Below are 19,391 nucleotides of genomic sequence, written 5' to 3'. Positions count from 1 at the left end.
AGCGCGAGAATACGCCCCAGCGCATGCGCACCCATTAGCGGGTAACTCCCATTTGCTAGGTAGGGGAGGAAAGTGAGAAGCAGTCTACAATTTAAAAATTTCTCTTCGCAACCGAAAATTAGATTGTGATCAGTTCCGTGAATAATATGAGAGCGTTATTCTCCGAGTTCAAGATTAAGGACCCTTGGCATACACCGCTAAATCAAGAGGTGACTTCTCGTCTCGTCCCCCGTCTCCTGGGACATTGATAGGCTAGTCCATTCCACAGACTTTCGAGTCCTTGCAGCGGGTCGGGGATCGAAGGATTGGGCCAATAGCGGCTGAAACGTCTTTGGAAGGAGGAAGGGGGTGAGGGGGCATCCCTCTGAGTTCCGCCTCTCCTTTTTCGAGGCGGTCGTGGGGAAGGGGGACGTACGAAATATTGCCCTCGAAAGCCAAGGATCACACCTCTCCGTGCAAACTGCCGGGAGGGCGGCGGGAAAAGGGCAAGACGGGAGTGGGGAAAGGGAAGGATCCAGGAAGCCGCGCGGGAGGGCGCGCGCGCGCGCCCCTTTTTCAGCAGTGTGGCGGGGTCGCACGCACGCCCGCCTCGGCGGCTGGGCGCGGTTTGCGACAGTGGGGGGAGTGGTGGAGGTGGCGGCGGCAGTGGCAACTTTGCGGCAAGCTCCGGACGGGCTTGCTTGACGGCGGTGTGGCGGAGGCCCCGCCCTAGGCGGCAGGAACCTGGAGGGAGGCGGAGGAATATGTCCGAGAGGGAAGTGTCTACAGCGCCGGCGGGAACAGACATGCCTGCGGCCAAGAAGCAGAAGCTGAGCAGCGACGAGAACAGCAACCCGGACCTCTCTGGAGACGAGAATGTGAGTGCAGCGCTGAGCAGTCCGGACGGGACTTTGGAGTGAAAGTTTCAAATTCTTTTTAAACTGTAGGCGCGGGGGCGGGCAGGCGGCTGTGGGGGGAGGGAGAGGTGTCACCCTCTACTCAGGAAAACGCGGGCGTGGAGGAGAACATCGAACTTGTTTCTACGGGGATTTTGAGCTGCGGCCGAGAGCGAGCGGAAACTTGACGAAGGAGAGTGGTTTTAGAGAGAGCGTGGTGGTGGAGGTCAGAGGGCTCTGAGATCTTTTTGCGTGCATGCGGAGTGTCTGGGCCTTTAGGCAGATTTTGGGAGAGTGCGGATCTGAGATTCCAGTAGTTTAAAAGGCAAGTTAGAGGTTTTTCTAAGACAGTTGGAAGGAGGGGCCAGCATGTGTTAATGGACTTTTAAAAAGGAATTTAGGGTCCGTGTCACTCGTAGACCCTTACCGACTGTCCAGGATGGGAAGATTAGCTCTTAGACGTAAGAGATTTCGGTGACTCTTTTAAAGGGGCTTTTGTGTCCGTTCCTGTCTTGTGCGTGGAGAAGGGGCGTGCCTGACAGTCGGCTTCTCTTCGGGAGGAGGAAAATTGAGAGGGTCGTCTACTGACTTGGAGGGGGAAACGACCCTTGAGGAAGGAATGAGAAGGGACAGTTACTCTTTTGTAAGTTTTCACTAAGATAAAGGGGATGACCTGGAAGATTTTAGGCCGCTGTGGTCAGGGTAGATGTCTTTAGGTGTGGGCTCGTGGCTTCGCATGTGTAAGGTGTTTTGGAATCAGATTTTTTTTTTTTTAACTCTTAAATGGATCTTGGTAATGCTCTAGTTCGTCCCAACAGTTGATCCCCGTGTTTTTAGGTGAGACGCCAGTAATGACCGAACTGACATTAATTTTCAGTTTCATGCTTTAAGTTTATATCCCATAAGGTCAGCAAAATGTCTTCACAGTTCACTCAACGAATTACTACTCTGAAATGTGAACCCTCCGAGGTAACAACATCTGATTATCTTTTTTAAACCTTTAAAGTGTTATAGGAAGGTGGTGTAAGTTGTTCTTTTTCTCAGTTTAGCTAGTTTTAAGAATAGATGTTGTACCTTACACACCCAGTTCCTAAGTTCTACATCACTGCATCACCGACTGAAGCATGTATATGGCATGGTGTCAAGACCAGAATTTTCACTGAACAGATGGGAAAGAATTCTTTTTGCAGATAGAAGAAAGATATTTGGCAGGTTGTCTGTTTGTGGGATTTGGACTTGAAATTTCTGGAAGGCTTAGGTGTTGAATGTTACTTTAAATCTGTTTTTTTCCTGTTTGTGCTTCCCAATCTTATTATATATTGGGATCTAACATTTTTGACCCTCTTCATTCCAGCCCTTGGTGTCTGTTTTATTTCCACCCCTTCTTAAATTTCTCTAGGCAGATTAGGTTAGTGACTAGGAGCACAAACTGGATCTCTTAGGTTAAAATCCCCACTCTACTGCTTACCGGTTGCTTGATCTTGAGCAAGGTGCTTGACCTAGTTGCCTTAGATTCTTATCTTAAAAATGGGGATAATAACGGTATTTACCTCATGGGATGTTTGTGAGGATTAAATGAGATAATATAGGTAAAGTGCTGAAAAGAGTGCCTGCCCCTTAATAAGTACCATACAAGTGTTAATTACTATTACTTCTTTTGTAATCACATTGTCTAGACTTACGTTTCTGGCCCTTCCACATATTAATCAGGCTGAAATGTAATGAAAATATCAATAACCTATTAGACTGAGGAAAATTTCAGGGAACCAAATAAATTGAAAGGTTATTTTCTTTTTACAGACCCTTAAGAGGAATGTACTCCTTGATGCATACTAAAGCTATTCAGAACTAGATGATTGGACTAAGCCGTTGTTTTGGTTCCTCCATTTGGCTGGGACTTTTAACCTTTATTGTGCTTTGGACACCTTAATAAATCCTGTGAAACCTTCTCAGAATAATAGTTTCAAATGTATAAAATACAATATATAAGATTACAAACAAAATCAGTGATAAAATTATAAAAAAAGTTACAGAATTTTAAAAAACAAATTTAAGATTTGTTTTAATAAAGTGCTTTAATATCAAGTGCTTCTTTATTAGCACATTAAGTAACTAGGTCTGCAGTGACTCTGATAGTTATGATGGGCATAGACAATTTTTGAGATCTGCAACAACTATAATGTGATATAAAAATACCTGATTTCATTGGTGAGAAAGTCACAGCTACAGTAACATTAGCATGTATGCTGCCTGCATTATAATAGAAGGAAGTAATAGATTTCACTTAAAGATAGTGAAAATTAAAATGCAACTTTAAATTTATTTATGTATTTGTTTATTTTGCCGCTTAAGTTCACAGGTCCTTTGAATTTCATCCAGGGACCCAGATCTAGGACATAGGTTAAGGGAAGCGAGTAGAGAACTCTGTATAAAAATGAGTTCAGAAAAAGCTAACAAGGGCAGGTGGTTTTACTCTTGAGGGAGCCAAATAACGACAGGAAGGCCAAAAGCAAGTGGAGGAAAGAATGTGGTGTTTTTGAGTTGGAGTGAAGGTAGTCTGAGCGCTTGCTACGGTTAAGGTGAATCAAAGAATTGAAAGGACATTAAAATTTTTTTCAATTGAGGTATAATTGATTAATAACATTATATTATTTCAGATGCACAGTATAATGATTCGATATTTGTATACATTGCAAAATGATCAGCACAATAAATCTAGTTAACATCCGACCTATTTTAAGTTTGTTTTATATGTATCTGCCATTCTATTAACTTTTTAATATGACTGTAGAGTAGTTAGCTTATGGAAGAATACTAATAGTTGTCTGGTACTGAGATCAGAAGGCTGAATCTGGAGACATGTCTTTTGCTTAAGCAGCCTGTGGCAAGATTAAGGGCCAAATTACTATCCCTGTTTCCTTGTTGAGCAAATGCAGATGGTAGTGCCATATATGTTGCATAGTACCATTCTGTATTTTGAGGAGGGGCCAAGGTGGAAGTCAGTTTGTACACATATTAGATACTTAGGAAAGGTTTGAATTTAAAGATAAAATGAAAGCATTGTGACTGTATTTCATTTCCATTTGACTGTTCGATTTCCATTTGGTCTTGATTTGCCTATTTGAGGAGATGGGTAAATTAAGTGGTTAAAAGTTTATACACATACACACACACGCATACACATACATGTAATGTGCCCCAATTATTAACAATGTTTTGTGGGGCTTCTTGATTAGCAGTTGAATTTTTAGAATGGAAAGAAGAATTTTCCAGACTAGGAAGAAGCTAGTGAATAAATGTCTAACCGTTTTATCATTTCATTTCTCTAGTGTTGAAAGATAATTTTCAGAAAAAGAATAAATTTTCAGAAACATTTTATTTTACTCATATGAGGGAACTGGGCAAGTGTAAGTCAAACGGTACAAATGTATATGGATTAAAGGAATGTAGAGATGAAATTGCAAATGGAGACAAAAACTTTTCTTCAGCGTGAAAGGGAAGACAGTTTGAACCTCTACCTTTGGATTATGCACAGTGTAAGAGATGTAAGATTGTTCAAAGGCAGTGAAGGGGGTTAGAATCTGATAACACGGAGGAGCGTGCAGTAGTTATATAGTTTTCCAGTGAAACACAAAATTGTTTTCTACACTAGGTTTTAACTGTGTAAATACAACTGAAAGGTAGGGAGAAATAGAGATTAACAGTGATTTCAGGACTTCCCCAGTGGTCCATTGGGTAAGAATCTGCACTTCCCTTGCGGGGGTCCGGGTTTAGTTTCTGGTCAAGGAACTAGATCCCACATGCATGCCGCAACTAAGACCCCGGGCAGCCTAAATAAATAAGTAAATATATATTAAAACAACAACAAAAAAACCCCCAGTGATTTCAACCTAGGAACTGAACTCTAAAGTTTTACATTTCTATATCTATAAAAGCTGATTATATTTACATTAAATTACAGTCTAGATATTGAGCATTACTATGTGCCATCTATCCACTTCATTCTCTTTCACCCTAGATAACCAGTATATTTTAGAATGATTTGTGTATTTTTTTTTAAAGCGTTCCATTTTGGTAGGAACCATTCGTTTTGAAAAACCACCCCTAAGAACTACTGTATAATACCATATAGTTTTTAAGGAATTAATATGAATTTTTAATATACTTTCTGATACTCCAGTTAATTTTTAATGTTCTGTAATATCATAAAGCCAACTTTAGGAAGCAGTAATTTAAAAATAACCTCTAAGACAATGGTTCCTAATATGTGTTCTCATAGGTGTTAATAGGCACTCCATGAAAAAAAGGCTTCCTCTGGAATGAATTTAGTAACTACTGCCCTAAGGTGATATAGGTTTAAATAAATCTCTTTATTCCAAGGAACACTTTGGAATATGTAATCAAAGGAGGTAGTGAAATCCTCTTCTCAGAGTAGAGGACCATTAATATAGCTTGTGGACTGGAGACAAGGTATAAGTTAGGTGAGTTTTCAAGGTTTCCTGCAGCCATTTCTACATTTGGAAGGATTTTACTTTACAGTGAGTTTCTGGAGCTCTATTATATGATTATTTTAGAGCTATGAGTCAGATTTCACTTGTATATAGCACATAACATGTAGAACCTAAAAAAATTCTAAATGGTTTAAGTGTTATAAATAAGCAGAGTTTGAATGATAATCAGGATTTTCATCTAAAGTAGGAAGCACTAACACTGTAGCCTCAAACGGCCACCCACTCCCATGCTCCAAACTGAGCAGCAGTCAAATAAATTATGAAGACATGTAGGTCAGTCAGATTTAGGAGTCATAGCTTTTGGTTTTGAATACCAGCAGCCCTAACCAGCAAGACACCATTTAGGCTCTCTAAGCAACACTTCCTTATCTAACAGTACCTTGTATGAAGAGCAGTAAAGATGAAGTGAGGCAATGTAGTAAAGTGGCTGGCACAGACCAGTGCCTTGTTATTTAAAGGCAGTATTATTCTTACCATTAGCATCATCATGGTTAGCTTTTTTGTTTATATTTTTGCTGAAATATCAAATATCCACAAATCCTAATGTGTTTGTGTTTTATTTTTATTTGGAGACAAGAATAAATTTCTTCATTTCTTGCAGGATTTATTAATTCTTTTAGGCCAGTCAGTAGCTACCCAGTATGAACTCATTTCCTAAGTACAGTATTGCTGTTTCATATAATTTTTTCTGATTTGCTGCTCATAGGATGATGCTGTCAGTATAGAAAGTGGTACAAACACTGAACGCCCTGATACACCTACAAATACGCCAAACGCGCCTGGAAGGAAAAGTTGGGGGAAGGGAAAATGGAAGTCAAAGAAATGCAAATATTCTTTCAAATGTGTAAATAGTCTCAAGGTATGTACAGAAAGACACAGTCTATGTGCTGAATGATGGGCTCCAGAGTTAATTCTCAGTGGTAAACATTTTATGCTCAAGATATTCGGTCAAGTTAAAAATATTATAAAATTATAATAATCTGAAGTTTTGTTTGTAGGGCGGACTGCATAGTTATTATAATCCATTCCACATTTGTTTAGCTTTTTTTTGTTTGTTTTACATTAAATGAGTAGTACCTAGTATTGCATCTGGTTTTTCTTTACTGTTTTTATTGATTTTGAGAAATGTTACTCTTCATATTTTGGTAAAACTTAAAAGCATAAGCCACTTTCTGGTACCTGTTACTGAAAAAAACTGAATGTGACTCATTAACTTTGAGTTAGCATAAATTGAAACAGATGTCTTTGTGCAGTCTTTAAAAATTTAACTCTTTTATTTGTAATTGTTTTCAAAGAAAAGGTAGAAACTAAAAATTTTTTTGAATATTCAATATTTGGAAAAAATAGGTTGGAGTTATTTAGATTACTACCTTCCTCAATAGTGTTTTTATTTTTAAAAAGGATTACTGGTATTTACTTTAAATGTTTTACATGTATTCATTTCCTGTTTTTTAAATTTGGGGGTGTTTTTCCTGTGCTGAGCAAAAATATACATTATGTTATCTTATACATATGTTAGATAGATTCTTTTAAAAATATCTAAATATACTTTAAAGTCTTCGGAAAGCATAAGAAGCTATGGCTTTATGGAAATTATTTTCCTGTCTATGTAGCAAAATGCCTTGCTCAGTGTGTCAAATTATATTGTCTTAAAAGGAGGGAAATTAATCTCAGTGGTTGTTATTTTTTTTTTTTCCTTCTTCTAAAGCAAAGTGTCCATTGTAGTTTCATGTTAATATTTAGGTATATTAACCTATTTTTTACGTAGTATATCTGGAAGGTGGTTTTAACTGCCATTTGGATATTTTGATTAAATATTTCCAAAGCCTAAAGCTATGGCTTTTTGAAGGATAAGAAATAAATGTTGTTATACTTTAAAAGTGAAATCAGTGCCTTAAAGTGAATATGAAAGTTACTATTAAACACCAGGAGATTGCCAATATAATTAAGGCTGAAAAATAACTTTGTGAACAAAACTGAATACTTGTAGCACAGGGAACTCTGCTCAATATTCTGTGGTGGCCTAAATGGGAAAAGAATTTGAAAAAGCTGCATATGTATGGCTGAATCACTTTGCTGTGCACCTGAAACTAATACAACATTGTTAATCAACTCTACTCCAATGTAAAATAAAAATTTAAAAAAACCTGAATACTTGTTTTTTGTACATCTCCTTATAGCCTCCTGGTAACTGTGAAGTTACAGCCCACTGCCTCCCCTGGCCCCCACTGTTCAAGTATTCTTGTTCATTATAAAACTTCTTGGGTTGTTTTTCTTTTAGGACCCAAATTCAAGGTTACTTAAAGTTGTTTCTATAGAACTGTAGAAAGCAGTGATTTGAATGGAGTCTGATATGCTTCACTGTACGAGGGAAATTAAACCTAATAAAGTTTAATGAGTACTGGAGAAACTATATTAACTGTTAGGTTATTTGTTATTTCAGAAAAATAAATTGTGTCCTTATGTCGTAAGGGATTAAATGCCTTTGCCACAATTACCCATTTTATTTTGATTCAGAAGCATGCAGTTGGGTTTAAGGATATAGAAGGCAACTATCAAAGTATTTTCATTGATGAGTACTTGTTACCTAACCTTTGATTTAAATCTTTAATTGTTATAAAGCTTTATCATGCGCCAGTATTTTAAAATGTGAAAACTGGACTAACAGATACCTTTTAAGTGTCAAAAGTCAGTTTATGTATGATATATAAAACTGCAACTTGCATTTTGGAAAAAAGTTACAATGGGAATGGTCAGTTTAGTACCATTTTTTGGTCTCTAAAATATATTAATTTTTCTTATTTCTTGGTTATTTTATAGGAAGATCATAATCAGCCATTGTTTGGAGTTCAGTTTAACTGGCACAGTAAAGAAGGAGATCCATTAGTGTTTGCAACTGTAGGAAGCAACAGAGTGAGTGTTAAGGGGACTGTTTGGCATTTGGCTTACCAGAGTGTGGTGTTAATATAACATTGAAGTGTAATGATTTTGAAGTAAACTTTGTATAGGTGGTTTGACAATATTGTTCCTTTATGTAAAAGTGAAGCATTCTAGAAACTGACAAAATTAAAAGTAATATTCATGACTGAAAATATATCTTAATTTCATATATACTCCCAATTGTTCATGAAACAGGTTTCTATTTACATTTTGTACTCATAAATATTTTGTTTTGAGTGGCTGAAAAAATTGACCTTGCTTGTTAGAAGTGCCTGTGATAGTTGTTTGTCAATTTAGGGTAAGAAGTCTGTTATTTCTTTTTTGTTTGTTTTTTGGGTTTTTTTTGTTATTTCTTAAAAATAATAAACATAATTAGTTGCTCTCTGTAAATGGAAGGCGTAAATCCAGTGGATTTATGTAATAGTTACTGAAAATATTTTAATTATATGCAGTAAACATTTGTTTTGAATTGTTTTTAGGAAGCCAGAGTATCTTGAACTGAGAGAATGCATAGAAAAAACCATGCTGGGCATGTTTTGATGTAAATGATTAAACTTTTTAGTTAAACCTGGGGCTGAAAAAGTGGATTGCACACACTTGTTTATTTCCATTCACTTCTAAATAAATGGGAAAAAGGAAGATTCCCTAGTGCTTACCAGGGAGAATCAGGAGTTTTCTGTTAAGCTGAAATCACTTCGGAAAAATTGTCCTCCTGATAAGTCTTTACTGTATTAGCTGACATTCTGCTTATTCATTAGTACTGTACTAGGAGTTATGAGAAGTAACAGAGAAACAGATTGGCGTATTTGGAAAAAGAAAGACGGAGGAAGTTGACTACTTGGTATGGATTGACAATAAACAAAGTCACTTTCTTTACCTTTAGCACAAGAGGGTAGGGGAAGGAGGTGAATCTGAGAGGTGTTCCATAAATTGTTACTTTAATTGAGTGAAATTAAATTTATGCTTCTTTAGTAATTGTGCTAAGCTTTTTAGAGAAATAAAAGACCATGATTTTTAATGCACGCCGTTTCCTATATTTGTTTGCTGTTTTAGTGTTAGTATTCTGTTCTCAATCAAAACTAACTTGGGAGTTGTCAGCTGAGTATTTTTCAAATGTCAGCATATTTCCAAGCTTTTTTCCTTTTTTATTCTGGAAGTTTGAGGATCATACAAACACACATGCATCTATTCTGGGCTAGAACTTTGCTATTCCTGTTTTCTAAAAAGTAAAATTTGGCTTTAAGTAATTTCCTGGAAGTCTTTAAGGAAGTTTTAATTAAATTTAAGGCTCTGTTGCTTTTACTGGTCATTGAAGTTCTGAAAATTTGAAACTCTATACTCAAGTTGATAACCTGGGATAACAGCTTTTTTTGGTGTTTAGCCAAATGTAGGTTGTGATATGTAGCTTGAAAACAACAATGCAGAGGGAAATTGATGTAGTTTGAAGAAGAGATTAAGGTTATTTTTTCCGAAAATTGGGAACATAATCCATTAATTCATTTGTATCTACTTTTAAGACATCACTATAAGCCTGATTATACTTCACTAACTTCACCATCATATTAGTATAATTAGAATTAGTATAGTTTGTGCTCCAGTATGCTCATTGTAATGTTCCAGGCTTTCTAACCAAAAGAATCCCTGTTCTCATTTAAAATGACATTGAATTATACGTTACTGAATTATAAAAAGGTCTGCTGTTTGGACTTCTTTTTTTAAAAAAAGAAAGAAAATAAAGCAAAATAATCTCTTAAGACAACCTAGTTAGCATCCATATAAGGAATTTTTTTTAGAATATTAATGTAGCGATTATCTTGTTAATAGGTGATGATAGATGATTTAAAGGATCTTTATAGAGTTCTTATAGACTCTTATTAAGATTAATAACAGGTTATTGCTAACATGACTAAGCTGTAAGAAGAATGGAAAGAAATTTATAAAAAATTTAGTATTATAGAGTAAGCCCTCTGTATCTGTGGGTTCCACATCCACAGATTCAAACAAGTGTGGATCAGAAATATTCAGAAAAGAAAATTCCAGAAAGTTCCAAAAAGCAGAACTGGAATTTGCTTCGTGCTGGCACCTATTTATATAGCATTTACATTGTATTAGATGTCATAGTGGTCTAGAGATGACTTAAAGTATATGGGAGGATGTGTGAGGCTATATGCGTACACTATGCCATTTTATATAAGCAACTTGAGCATCCTCAGATTTTGGTATCTGTGGGGAGTTCTGGAAGCAATCCCCGGCAGATACCAAGGGACAACTGTACATAATTGAATAAAGTGTATATATTATTAATTTTAGAATATGTGACGAAAAGGCCACTGTACATCAGAAAGTTAATATTTGATGAGCAATGTCCATGAGAAACTTATTAGGCAAATTTTAGATTTTCTTTTTTTTTTAAATTTAATTAATTTATTTATTCATTTTTGGCTGTGTTGGGTCTTCGTTGCTGCACGTGGGCTTTCTCTAGTTGTGGCGAGGAGGGGCTATTCTTCGTTGCGGTGCGCGGGCTTCTTATTGCAGTGGCTTCTCTTGTTGCAGAGCACCGGCTCTAGGCGCATGGGCTTCAGTACTTGTGGCACACGGGCTTCAGTACTTGTGGCTCGCAGGCTCTAGAGCGCAGGCTCAGTAGTTGTAGCGCACGGGCTTTGTTGATCCGTGGCATGTGGGATCTTCCTGGACCAGGGCTCGAACCTGTGTCCCCTGCATTGGCAGGCGGATTCTTAACCACTGTGCCACCAGGGAAGTCCTAGATTTTCTTATATGTAATTAATAATGTTCTAAAACTATCCAAAGACTTTAAAGCTTTAAAAGAGGATAAACCACGGGAATTCCCTGATGGTCCAGTGGTTGGGACTCCCTGCCATAGGTCTGGGTTCATTCCCTGGTCAGGGAACTGGGATCCTGCAAGCCTTGTGGTGCAGCCAAAAAAAAAAAAAAGATAAACTACAATTTTAGGGAGTAGTTATACTTTACTGTGAGGCATTCAACTTTATTTACTTGGAAGAGTTGGTGCAATTACATGGATGAGATAAAAGTTGAAAACATTGGAAATAGAAACCATTATTATTACTGTAGTATTTAATATATTCTGAAAATTATGTAATGCATTAGGCTTTATAATAGCTTCCTTAAGTTTAAAGGAGCTCTTTTAAAGCAGTAGTTTCTGTAGCATCTTTGAGATACATTTGTGACTAAAATATGTTCAAAAGCTGAAGAGTGTGTTTCTACATTTGAGATAAAATTTACTGTATTTTTGTTTTCATTAGGTTACCTTATATGAATGTCACTCACAAGGAGAAATCCGGTTGTTGCAATCTTATGTGGATGCTGATGTATCCTTTCCTGGGTTTTCCATATTGTTGGCTAAAGAAATTGACTTTCAATAAGTACCCCAAAACTTTTGGAAATTAGTTCTCTAAAGTTATATTGTCCTTTCTTAACTTTAACCAATGCTATCTTTCACTGTCACCCAAAAGATTCCTAGTATCTAGTTTTCCTGATTCCTAGAAAGCCATTGTAGGGTGGATATGAAGGAGGACAGTGTGGGTATCTGGAGATGAGCATTGGAAATCCTGTAATAGAAAATGAAAGCAGAAACTTCCTGTTTCTTTGACCTTGCTTGGAATTTTATCATTTCAGGGCAGTTATATTGGTGAACTTGGGTTAATCAGAAGCTGTGCCTGGCAGTCATACCAAGTATTTGGTCATCAAAGCCTACAGAGAAAAAATAAACATGTGCAGTTTGTTTAGGAAATACTGTAAAACATGGGTTTATAAAGAAAAAGCTTTAAAAAGCCAAAGGGTACAACAGTCAAAGCTTGGTGATAAGATTTCTTCCAGATCCATTTGAAAAAGCTAGCAAGTAAGAAAAAACAGGAACATTTAGTCTTCCCTTAGGTGATAAGAAAAAAAGTAACCTGTAGCGGTACTGGGAAGGTCTCACACAGGAAAAGGTGGAAAACTGAATAGTTATTGATCTTTATCTAGAGGCACGTAGAGTTACTGAGACAGAGCCAGGATCAGCAAATTAGAGCCTATAGAGCTGGCCACCTGTTTTTTGTTTGTTTGTTTGTTTTTGCAGTACGAGGGCCTCTCACTGTTGTGGCCTCTCCCGTTGTGGAGCACAGGCTCCGGATGCGCAGGCTCAGCGGCCATGGCTCATGGGCCCAGCCGCTCCGCAGCATGTGGGATCTTCCCGGACCAGGGCACGAACCTGTGTCCCCTGCATCGGCAGGCGGACTCTCAACCACTGCACCACCAGGGAAGCCCCTGGCCACCTGTTTTGTAAATAAATTTTTATTTGGGACACAGCCATGCCCATTCATTTACACATTGGCTATGTCTGCTAAAAAGACAGGTAAATAGTTATGCAAACAGCAAAATAGTAATCAAAACTGAGTGGAAGGACTGGATTTGTTTCATCATTTGGTATAGATTTTAGACCTAAAATCTCCATTGGTTAAACCTGATAGTGTAAAGAAAAATGGGAACTTCTTTGTTAAAAACTTCAGCAGTTCTTTGGAGGTTTTTGTGTATAGTATTGTGATCATTGATGTGTTTACTTTTCAAAAACAAATTATATTTCTTAACTGGCATTTCTTAGGCTGATGAGAACTTTTACACTTGTGCATGGACATATGATAGCAATACAAGCCATCCTCTGCTAGCTGTAGCTGGATCTAGAGGCATAATTAGGATAATTAATCCCATAACAATGCAGTGCATAAAGGTGGGTTTTCTTGTTAAATTATAGATCTGCTTTTTTTTTTGAATGCACACCTGCAAAAGCTTGTCATGTTGAATTTAAAACAGAGTCAATGTCTGTGCAATTTCTAATTTGGTTTGTACTTTGCCTATTGCTTCATTTAGACAAGTCTTTTGAGACCTTTGTCACATTTGGGTAATGCAAATTAAGGAATAAGTGAGAAAATTTTATCATTTGAACTATTTTCTTTTAAAATAATTTCTGTCCTTTTGTCTTGCTTTAGTCTGAGAGGCTTTAAATGAACAATAAGAAAAGAGTGAGCTCATTTTCCAAAATCCCCTAAATAGGGGGTGTAGAGTCAAGAGCACCTTGTAAAGAACTGAAAAGTGAAGCCTTGGAAGTTGATACTAAAAAAATTTCACAAATCACATTAACCTTGGGTGTACATTAGAATCACCTGATAATCGTTTAAACCCTTGCTGTGGCTCAGAATATCTGCAAATGGGACTTGAACATCTTTTATTTTTCCTTCAAGTTGGATGCTTTTAATATGCAGCCAAGGTTGAGAACCACTATTTCAAGTGAAACTATTTTTCCATTCTCCTAAGATTAATGAAAAAGAATTTATTGATTTTTATATGGAAGTTGAAGAAATGTTTTAAATTTATTATAGCACTATGTTGGCCATGGAAATGCTATCAATGAGCTGAAATTCCATCCAAGAGATCCAAATCTTCTCCTGTCAGTAAGTAAAGGTAAGAGAAGCAAATGTTTCTTTAGTTCGATTATTTGGGAGTGAGTATTTTATTTTAGGGACAAACTGTTCTAAGGAAAAAAGCCAAATTTAAAAAGAAGTAAGTTTTAGAAAAATCTTAGCCTACATTAGCATCTCCAAACCAAGAATTGGAGGGTGGGACCTTGAAATACACTGTTAACATACGATGTAAATAAAATAATTGGTACTGAGGATTAAATGTGTATTACCCTTATTTACCATATTGCATTATGATAGTTTTAGAACTTTATGTGCAATTGAATTTTCATATTAAGCTTCATTAATTTTAAGTGACAGATCACCAAAGTTATGACATTTTTAATAGTTTGAAGGTAGTTTTGCAAATCATCTTACCATTCTTTCCAATCATGTAGTAAGAAATAATGCATCTGAAGATCAATATTGCTTTCTTTTGACTCTCTCTATGTAAAACTTTTGTTTTATAAAGGACTCCCTGTAGAATTCCTTAAAATGCTAAGTTATCCAGTGTAAGCTCTTTGAAATTTTTCCCTTATTTATAAAGAGAAAGCATTGCTTTGCTCTGTATGGCTGTGTCAGCATTATAAGTTTATTCTGGGTTCAGACAGTGCTCTTAATCATTCTTAATCATTTCTGAGCTCTCTAAAATGATTTGGGTTGTTCTTATCTCTACATTCTGTTTTCGATTGCCCTTTCTCGTTTCATTTCTACATTATTATTCTAGTCAAGTTTATTCTTTTAAACTTGTCACACTGATAACCTAACCCCCACAGTCTGCTCATATTAAAAGATGTCCTCAAATTAAAACTCTTACATGAAACATGTTTCAGTATGATTTTTCTTTAACTATCAGGCTTGTTTAGAAATAGACACCTAAGAAGAGAGCTAATAACTTTTTCTCTTCTTTTAATAACATTAGCTGGGCTCAGGTATTCCTTTACAAGTAACATAGGCCATAATGTGTTACTTGTTCTTAGTGTCACAACTTTTTAACCCTGTTCTTCCCCGACTGTGTCAGTAAGAGCATTTTTCAGACAGCTTTTCAAAATGAATAGGAATTTTTCCATAAGTAATGCTCAAGGAAGGAAAAGACAACCTATAGAAAAGGAAAAAATATTTGCAAATTATGTATCTAATAAGGGACTTGTAACAAGAGGTCATACAGCTCAGTAATAAAAAGACAACCAGATTAAAAACAGCCAAAGGTTTTGAATAGACATCTTTCCAAAGAACTTGCACAAATGTCCAATAAGCACATAGAAAGGCACTCAGCATTATTAATCGTTAGGGAAATGCAAATCAAAAACACAGTGATACAGGCGAATTCTATCAAACATTTAGAGAAGAGCTAACACCTATCCTTCTCATACTCTTCCAAAATATAGCAGAGGGAGGAACACTCCCAAACTCATTCTACAAGGCCACCAATCATCCTGATACCAAAACCAAAGATGTCACAACAAAAGAAAACTACAGGCCAATATCTCTGATGAACAAAGATGCAAAAATCCTCAACAAAATACTAGCAGACAGAATCCAACAGCACATTAAAAGGATTATACACCATGATCAAGTGGGGTTTATCCCAGGAATGCAAGAATTCTTCAATATACACAAATCAATCAATGTGATACACCATATTAACAAATTGAAGGAGAGAAACCATATGATAATCTCAATAGATGCAGAAAAAGCTTTTGGGTTTGACAAAATTCAACACGCATTTATGATAAAAATTCTCCAGAAAGTGGGCATAGAGGGAACCTACCTCAACATAATAAAGGCCATATATGACAAACCCACATCCAACATCATTCTCAATGGTGAAAAACTGAAACCATTTCCTCTAAGATCAGGAACAAGATAAGGTTGCCCAGTCTCACCACTATTATTCAACATAGTTTTTGGAAGTTTTAGCCACAGCAATCAGAAGAAAAAGAAATATAAATCAGAAAAGAAGAAGTAAAACTGTCACTGTTTGCAGATCACATGATACTATACATAGAGAATCCTAAAGATGCTACCAGAAAACTACTAGAGCTAATCAATGAATTTGGTAGAGTAGCAGGATACAGAATTAATGCACAGAAATCTCTTGCATTCCTATACACTAATGATGAAAAATCTGAAAGAGAAATTAAGGAAACACTCCCATTTACCATTGCAACAAAAAGAATAAAATACCTAGGAATAAACCTACCTAAGGAGACAAAAGAACTGTATGTGTAAAACTGTAAGACACCGATGAAAGAAAGATGACACAAACAGGTGGAGAGATATCCTATGTTCTTGGATTGGAAGAATCAACATTGTGAAAATGACTATACTACCCAAAGCAATCTACAGATTCAGTGCAATCCCTATCAAACTAACAATGGCATTTTTCACAGAACTAGAACAATAAATTTCTGAATTTGTATGGAAACAAAAAAGACCCCAAATAGCCAAAGCAATCTTGAGAAAGCAAACTGGAGCTGGAGGAATCAGGCTCCCTGACTTCAGATTGTACTACAAAGCTACAGTAATCAAGACAGTATGGTACTGGCACAAAAACAGAAATATAGATCAATGGAACAGGATAGAAAGCCCAGAGATAAACCCACGCACCTATGGTTACTTTATCTTTGATAAAGGAGGCAAGAACATACAATGGGGAAAAGACAGCCTCTTCAATAAGTGGTGCTGGGAAAACTGGGCAGCTACATGTAAAAGAATGAAATTAGAACACTGCCTAACACCATACACAAAAATAAACTCAAAATGGATTAAAGACCTAAATGTAAGGCCAGACACTATAAAACTCTAGAGGAAAACATAGGCAGAACACTATGACGTAAATCACGGCAAGATCCTTTTTGACCCACCTCCTAGCGAAATGGAAATAAAAACAAAAATAAACAAATGGGACCTAATGAAACAGAAGCTTTTGCACAGCAAAGGAAGCCATAAACAAGACGAAAAGACAGCCCTTAGAATGGGAGAAAATATTTGCAAGGGAGAAAATATTTGCAAACGAAATAACTTACAAAGGATTAATCTCCAAAATATCCAAGCAGCTCATGCAGCTCAATATCAAAAAAACCCAACCCAATCCAAAAGTGGGCAGAAGACCTAAATAGACATTTCTCCAAAGAAGATATACAGATTGCCAACAAACACATGAAAGGATTCTCAGCATCGCTAATCATTAGAGAAATGCAAGTCAAAATTACAATGAGGTATCACCTCAAACCGGTCAGTATGGCCATCATCAAAAAATCTACAAACAATAAATGCTGGAGAGGGTGTGGAGAAAAGGGAACCCTCTTGCACTGTTGGTGCGAATGTAAATTGATACAGTCACTCTGGAGAACAGTATGGATATTTCCTAAAAAACTAAAAATAAAACTACCATATGACCCAGCAATCCCACTACTGGGCATATACCCTGAGAAAACCATAATTCAAAAAGAGTCATGTACCACAATGTTCATTGCAACACTGTTTACAATAGCAAGGACATGGAAGCAACCTAAGTGTCCGTCGACAGATGAATGGATAAAGAAGATGTGGCACGTATATACAATGGAATATTACTCAGACATAAAAAGAAACGAAATTGAGTTATTTGTAGTGAGGTGGATGGACCTAGAGTCTGTCATACAAAGTGAGGTAAGTCAGAAAGAGAAAAACATACCGTATGCTAACACATATATATGGAATCTAAAAAAAAAAAAAGGTCCTGATGAACCTAGAGCAGGACAGGAATAAAGAAACAGATGTAGAGAATGGACTTGAGGACACGGGGAGGGGGAAGAGTAAGCTGGGATGAAGTGGGAGAGTAGCATTGACATATGTACACTACCAGATGTAAAATAGATAGCTAGTGGGAAGCAGCTGCAAGGCACAGGGAGATCAGCTCGGTGCTTTGCGACCACCTAGAGGGGTGGGATAGGGAGGGTGGGAGGGAGACGCAAGAGGAAGGGGATATGGGGCCATACGTATGCATATAGCTGATTCACTTTGTTTTATAGCAGAAACTAACACAACACTGAAAAGCAATTATACTCCAATAAAGATGTTAATAAAAAAATACCACTTCATGCCTACTAGGATGACTGTAATCAAAAAGACAATAAAATATGTTGATTAGGATATGGAGCAATTGGAACCCCCCTCATCCATTGCTGGTGGGAATGTAAAATGTAAGGACATTGGAAAACAGTCTGGCAGTCCAAAAATGTTGAACATAGAATTACCACTCCTAGGTGTGTATGTCTTCAAGAAAAATGAAAATATGTCTGCACAAAAACTTGGACACAAATTGGAATCAAGAAATCATTTTTGTAGCAATGTTAATTTCCACTACTAACACAATATATTACTGCCTCTTAGTGTTACCTATGTAATATGTCAATATTCATGTGCAGTATGGACATTGCTATATTTCAAGCTATATTTATGAGTATTGCTGTCTATTTTATTGCTGATGTTTAGTGGAAAATTAGATTGCTCAAATTACAGTTAATAGCATGTTTGTAAGGTCTATAATACTCTAAAATTATGTCACTGTGAATGTTTCAATCCTATTTTGGGATTTACTATAGAAATCTTATAATTTGTCCTCTTCAGTTTGTAAATGTGGATATGGTAGAGAGAAAAGCTAGTACCTTGTTCTATGGCATATGCAATAATCAAATTTAGGACCAGAGAAATATTTCTTTCTTATCTTGAAAGTATGAGCTCATACCTAGTTAAATCTACAGGTGATATAAATATTTTAAGTTCCTATATGGTATGGATTCCTCCTTAATCTTTACTGTGAGTAAGCTTAGTCCAAACTTTGGTAGCTTTTTATTCTTTAAAGAGCTTTTGAAAGTCCACAGTAAATGAATGATAAAAGTTCATATTAATTTTTTTATGTCTGTACTAGATCATGCTTTACGATTATGGAATATCCAAACGGACACTCTGGTGGCAATATTTGGAGGTGTAGAAGGGCACAGAGATGAAGTTCTAAGTGCTGTAAGTTGAAAGCTACAGGGCAGTGACCTTCAGGTGTACAAAGCTGTGAACAATACCCATAGAACTCTTTCCTTGTAAGAAAGCATGTGGTTTGTTTCACCTAGTCTGGCAGACAGTTATTTCATTTACTTGTGACAGAGAAGGTTTTAACTTACAGATGAAGAAGTAAAGCAAAAAGCCTCTTTGTGTTTTATCTGTACTCTGCCTGGATTCTCATGAACAAATACTATGAACTTGTTCTTTTCCTTTTTTAATCTAAAATCACCAAGTTAACTTTTGTTGTTTCTCAGTTATTAAAGGAAAAGGTTAACCTACTTGGCAATTAAGAAACTTTTTCATCTTTTATTTGAAGTTGAAATATAAGTTACTCATTTCTAGGAAGTGTTGTTCACACTGAGTTTTAGATAACTCTTCCCTTTGATGGCATGATGTTATCTTTATACTTACGTATTATAATCTATTGATCTATTGTAATGATATAAATGTTTTTAGTCAAGTTTCAGATTTTTATGTTATTTCAGATTTACTTGTGTTTCGTGTAGAGCTTACTTATTTAGTAGTCTTATAGCTCATTTCTTTTCTTTTTT

General features: G+C 36.4%; 1 protein-coding gene across 3 annotated transcripts in view; it reads left to right on the top strand.

Moving 5' to 3' along the window:
• The first annotated feature begins 407 nt into the window (after positions 1-407).
• EED (embryonic ectoderm development) overlaps positions 408-19,391 on the top strand; it is a 33,232-nt gene continuing 14,248 nt past the window's right edge. Inside the window, exons 1-7 of one of the 3 annotated variants that reach the window (XM_060018143.1) lie at positions 408-857; positions 6,093-6,245; positions 8,207-8,299; positions 11,608-11,673; positions 12,945-13,070; positions 13,720-13,801; positions 18,713-18,804. In XM_060018143.1, coding sequence (XP_059874126.1) covers positions 744-857; positions 6,093-6,245; positions 8,207-8,299; positions 11,608-11,673; positions 12,945-13,070; positions 13,720-13,801; positions 18,713-18,804 — 726 coding nt within the window. In that variant the 5' untranslated portion in view covers positions 408-743. The remainder of the gene's footprint in view (positions 858-6,092; positions 6,246-8,206; positions 8,300-11,607; positions 11,674-12,944; positions 13,071-13,719; positions 13,802-18,712; positions 18,805-19,391) is intronic. The other 2 variants (XM_060018141.1, XM_060018142.1) reach the window with 2 other exon arrangements.

The sequence above is a fragment of the Delphinus delphis genome, chromosome 8 (assembly GCF_949987515.2).
Source record: "Delphinus delphis chromosome 8, mDelDel1.2, whole genome shotgun sequence".
In the NCBI taxonomy this organism is placed as follows: Eukaryota; Metazoa; Chordata; class Mammalia; order Artiodactyla; family Delphinidae; genus Delphinus; species Delphinus delphis.
This window is presented reverse-complemented; position numbering and strand designations above follow the sequence as displayed.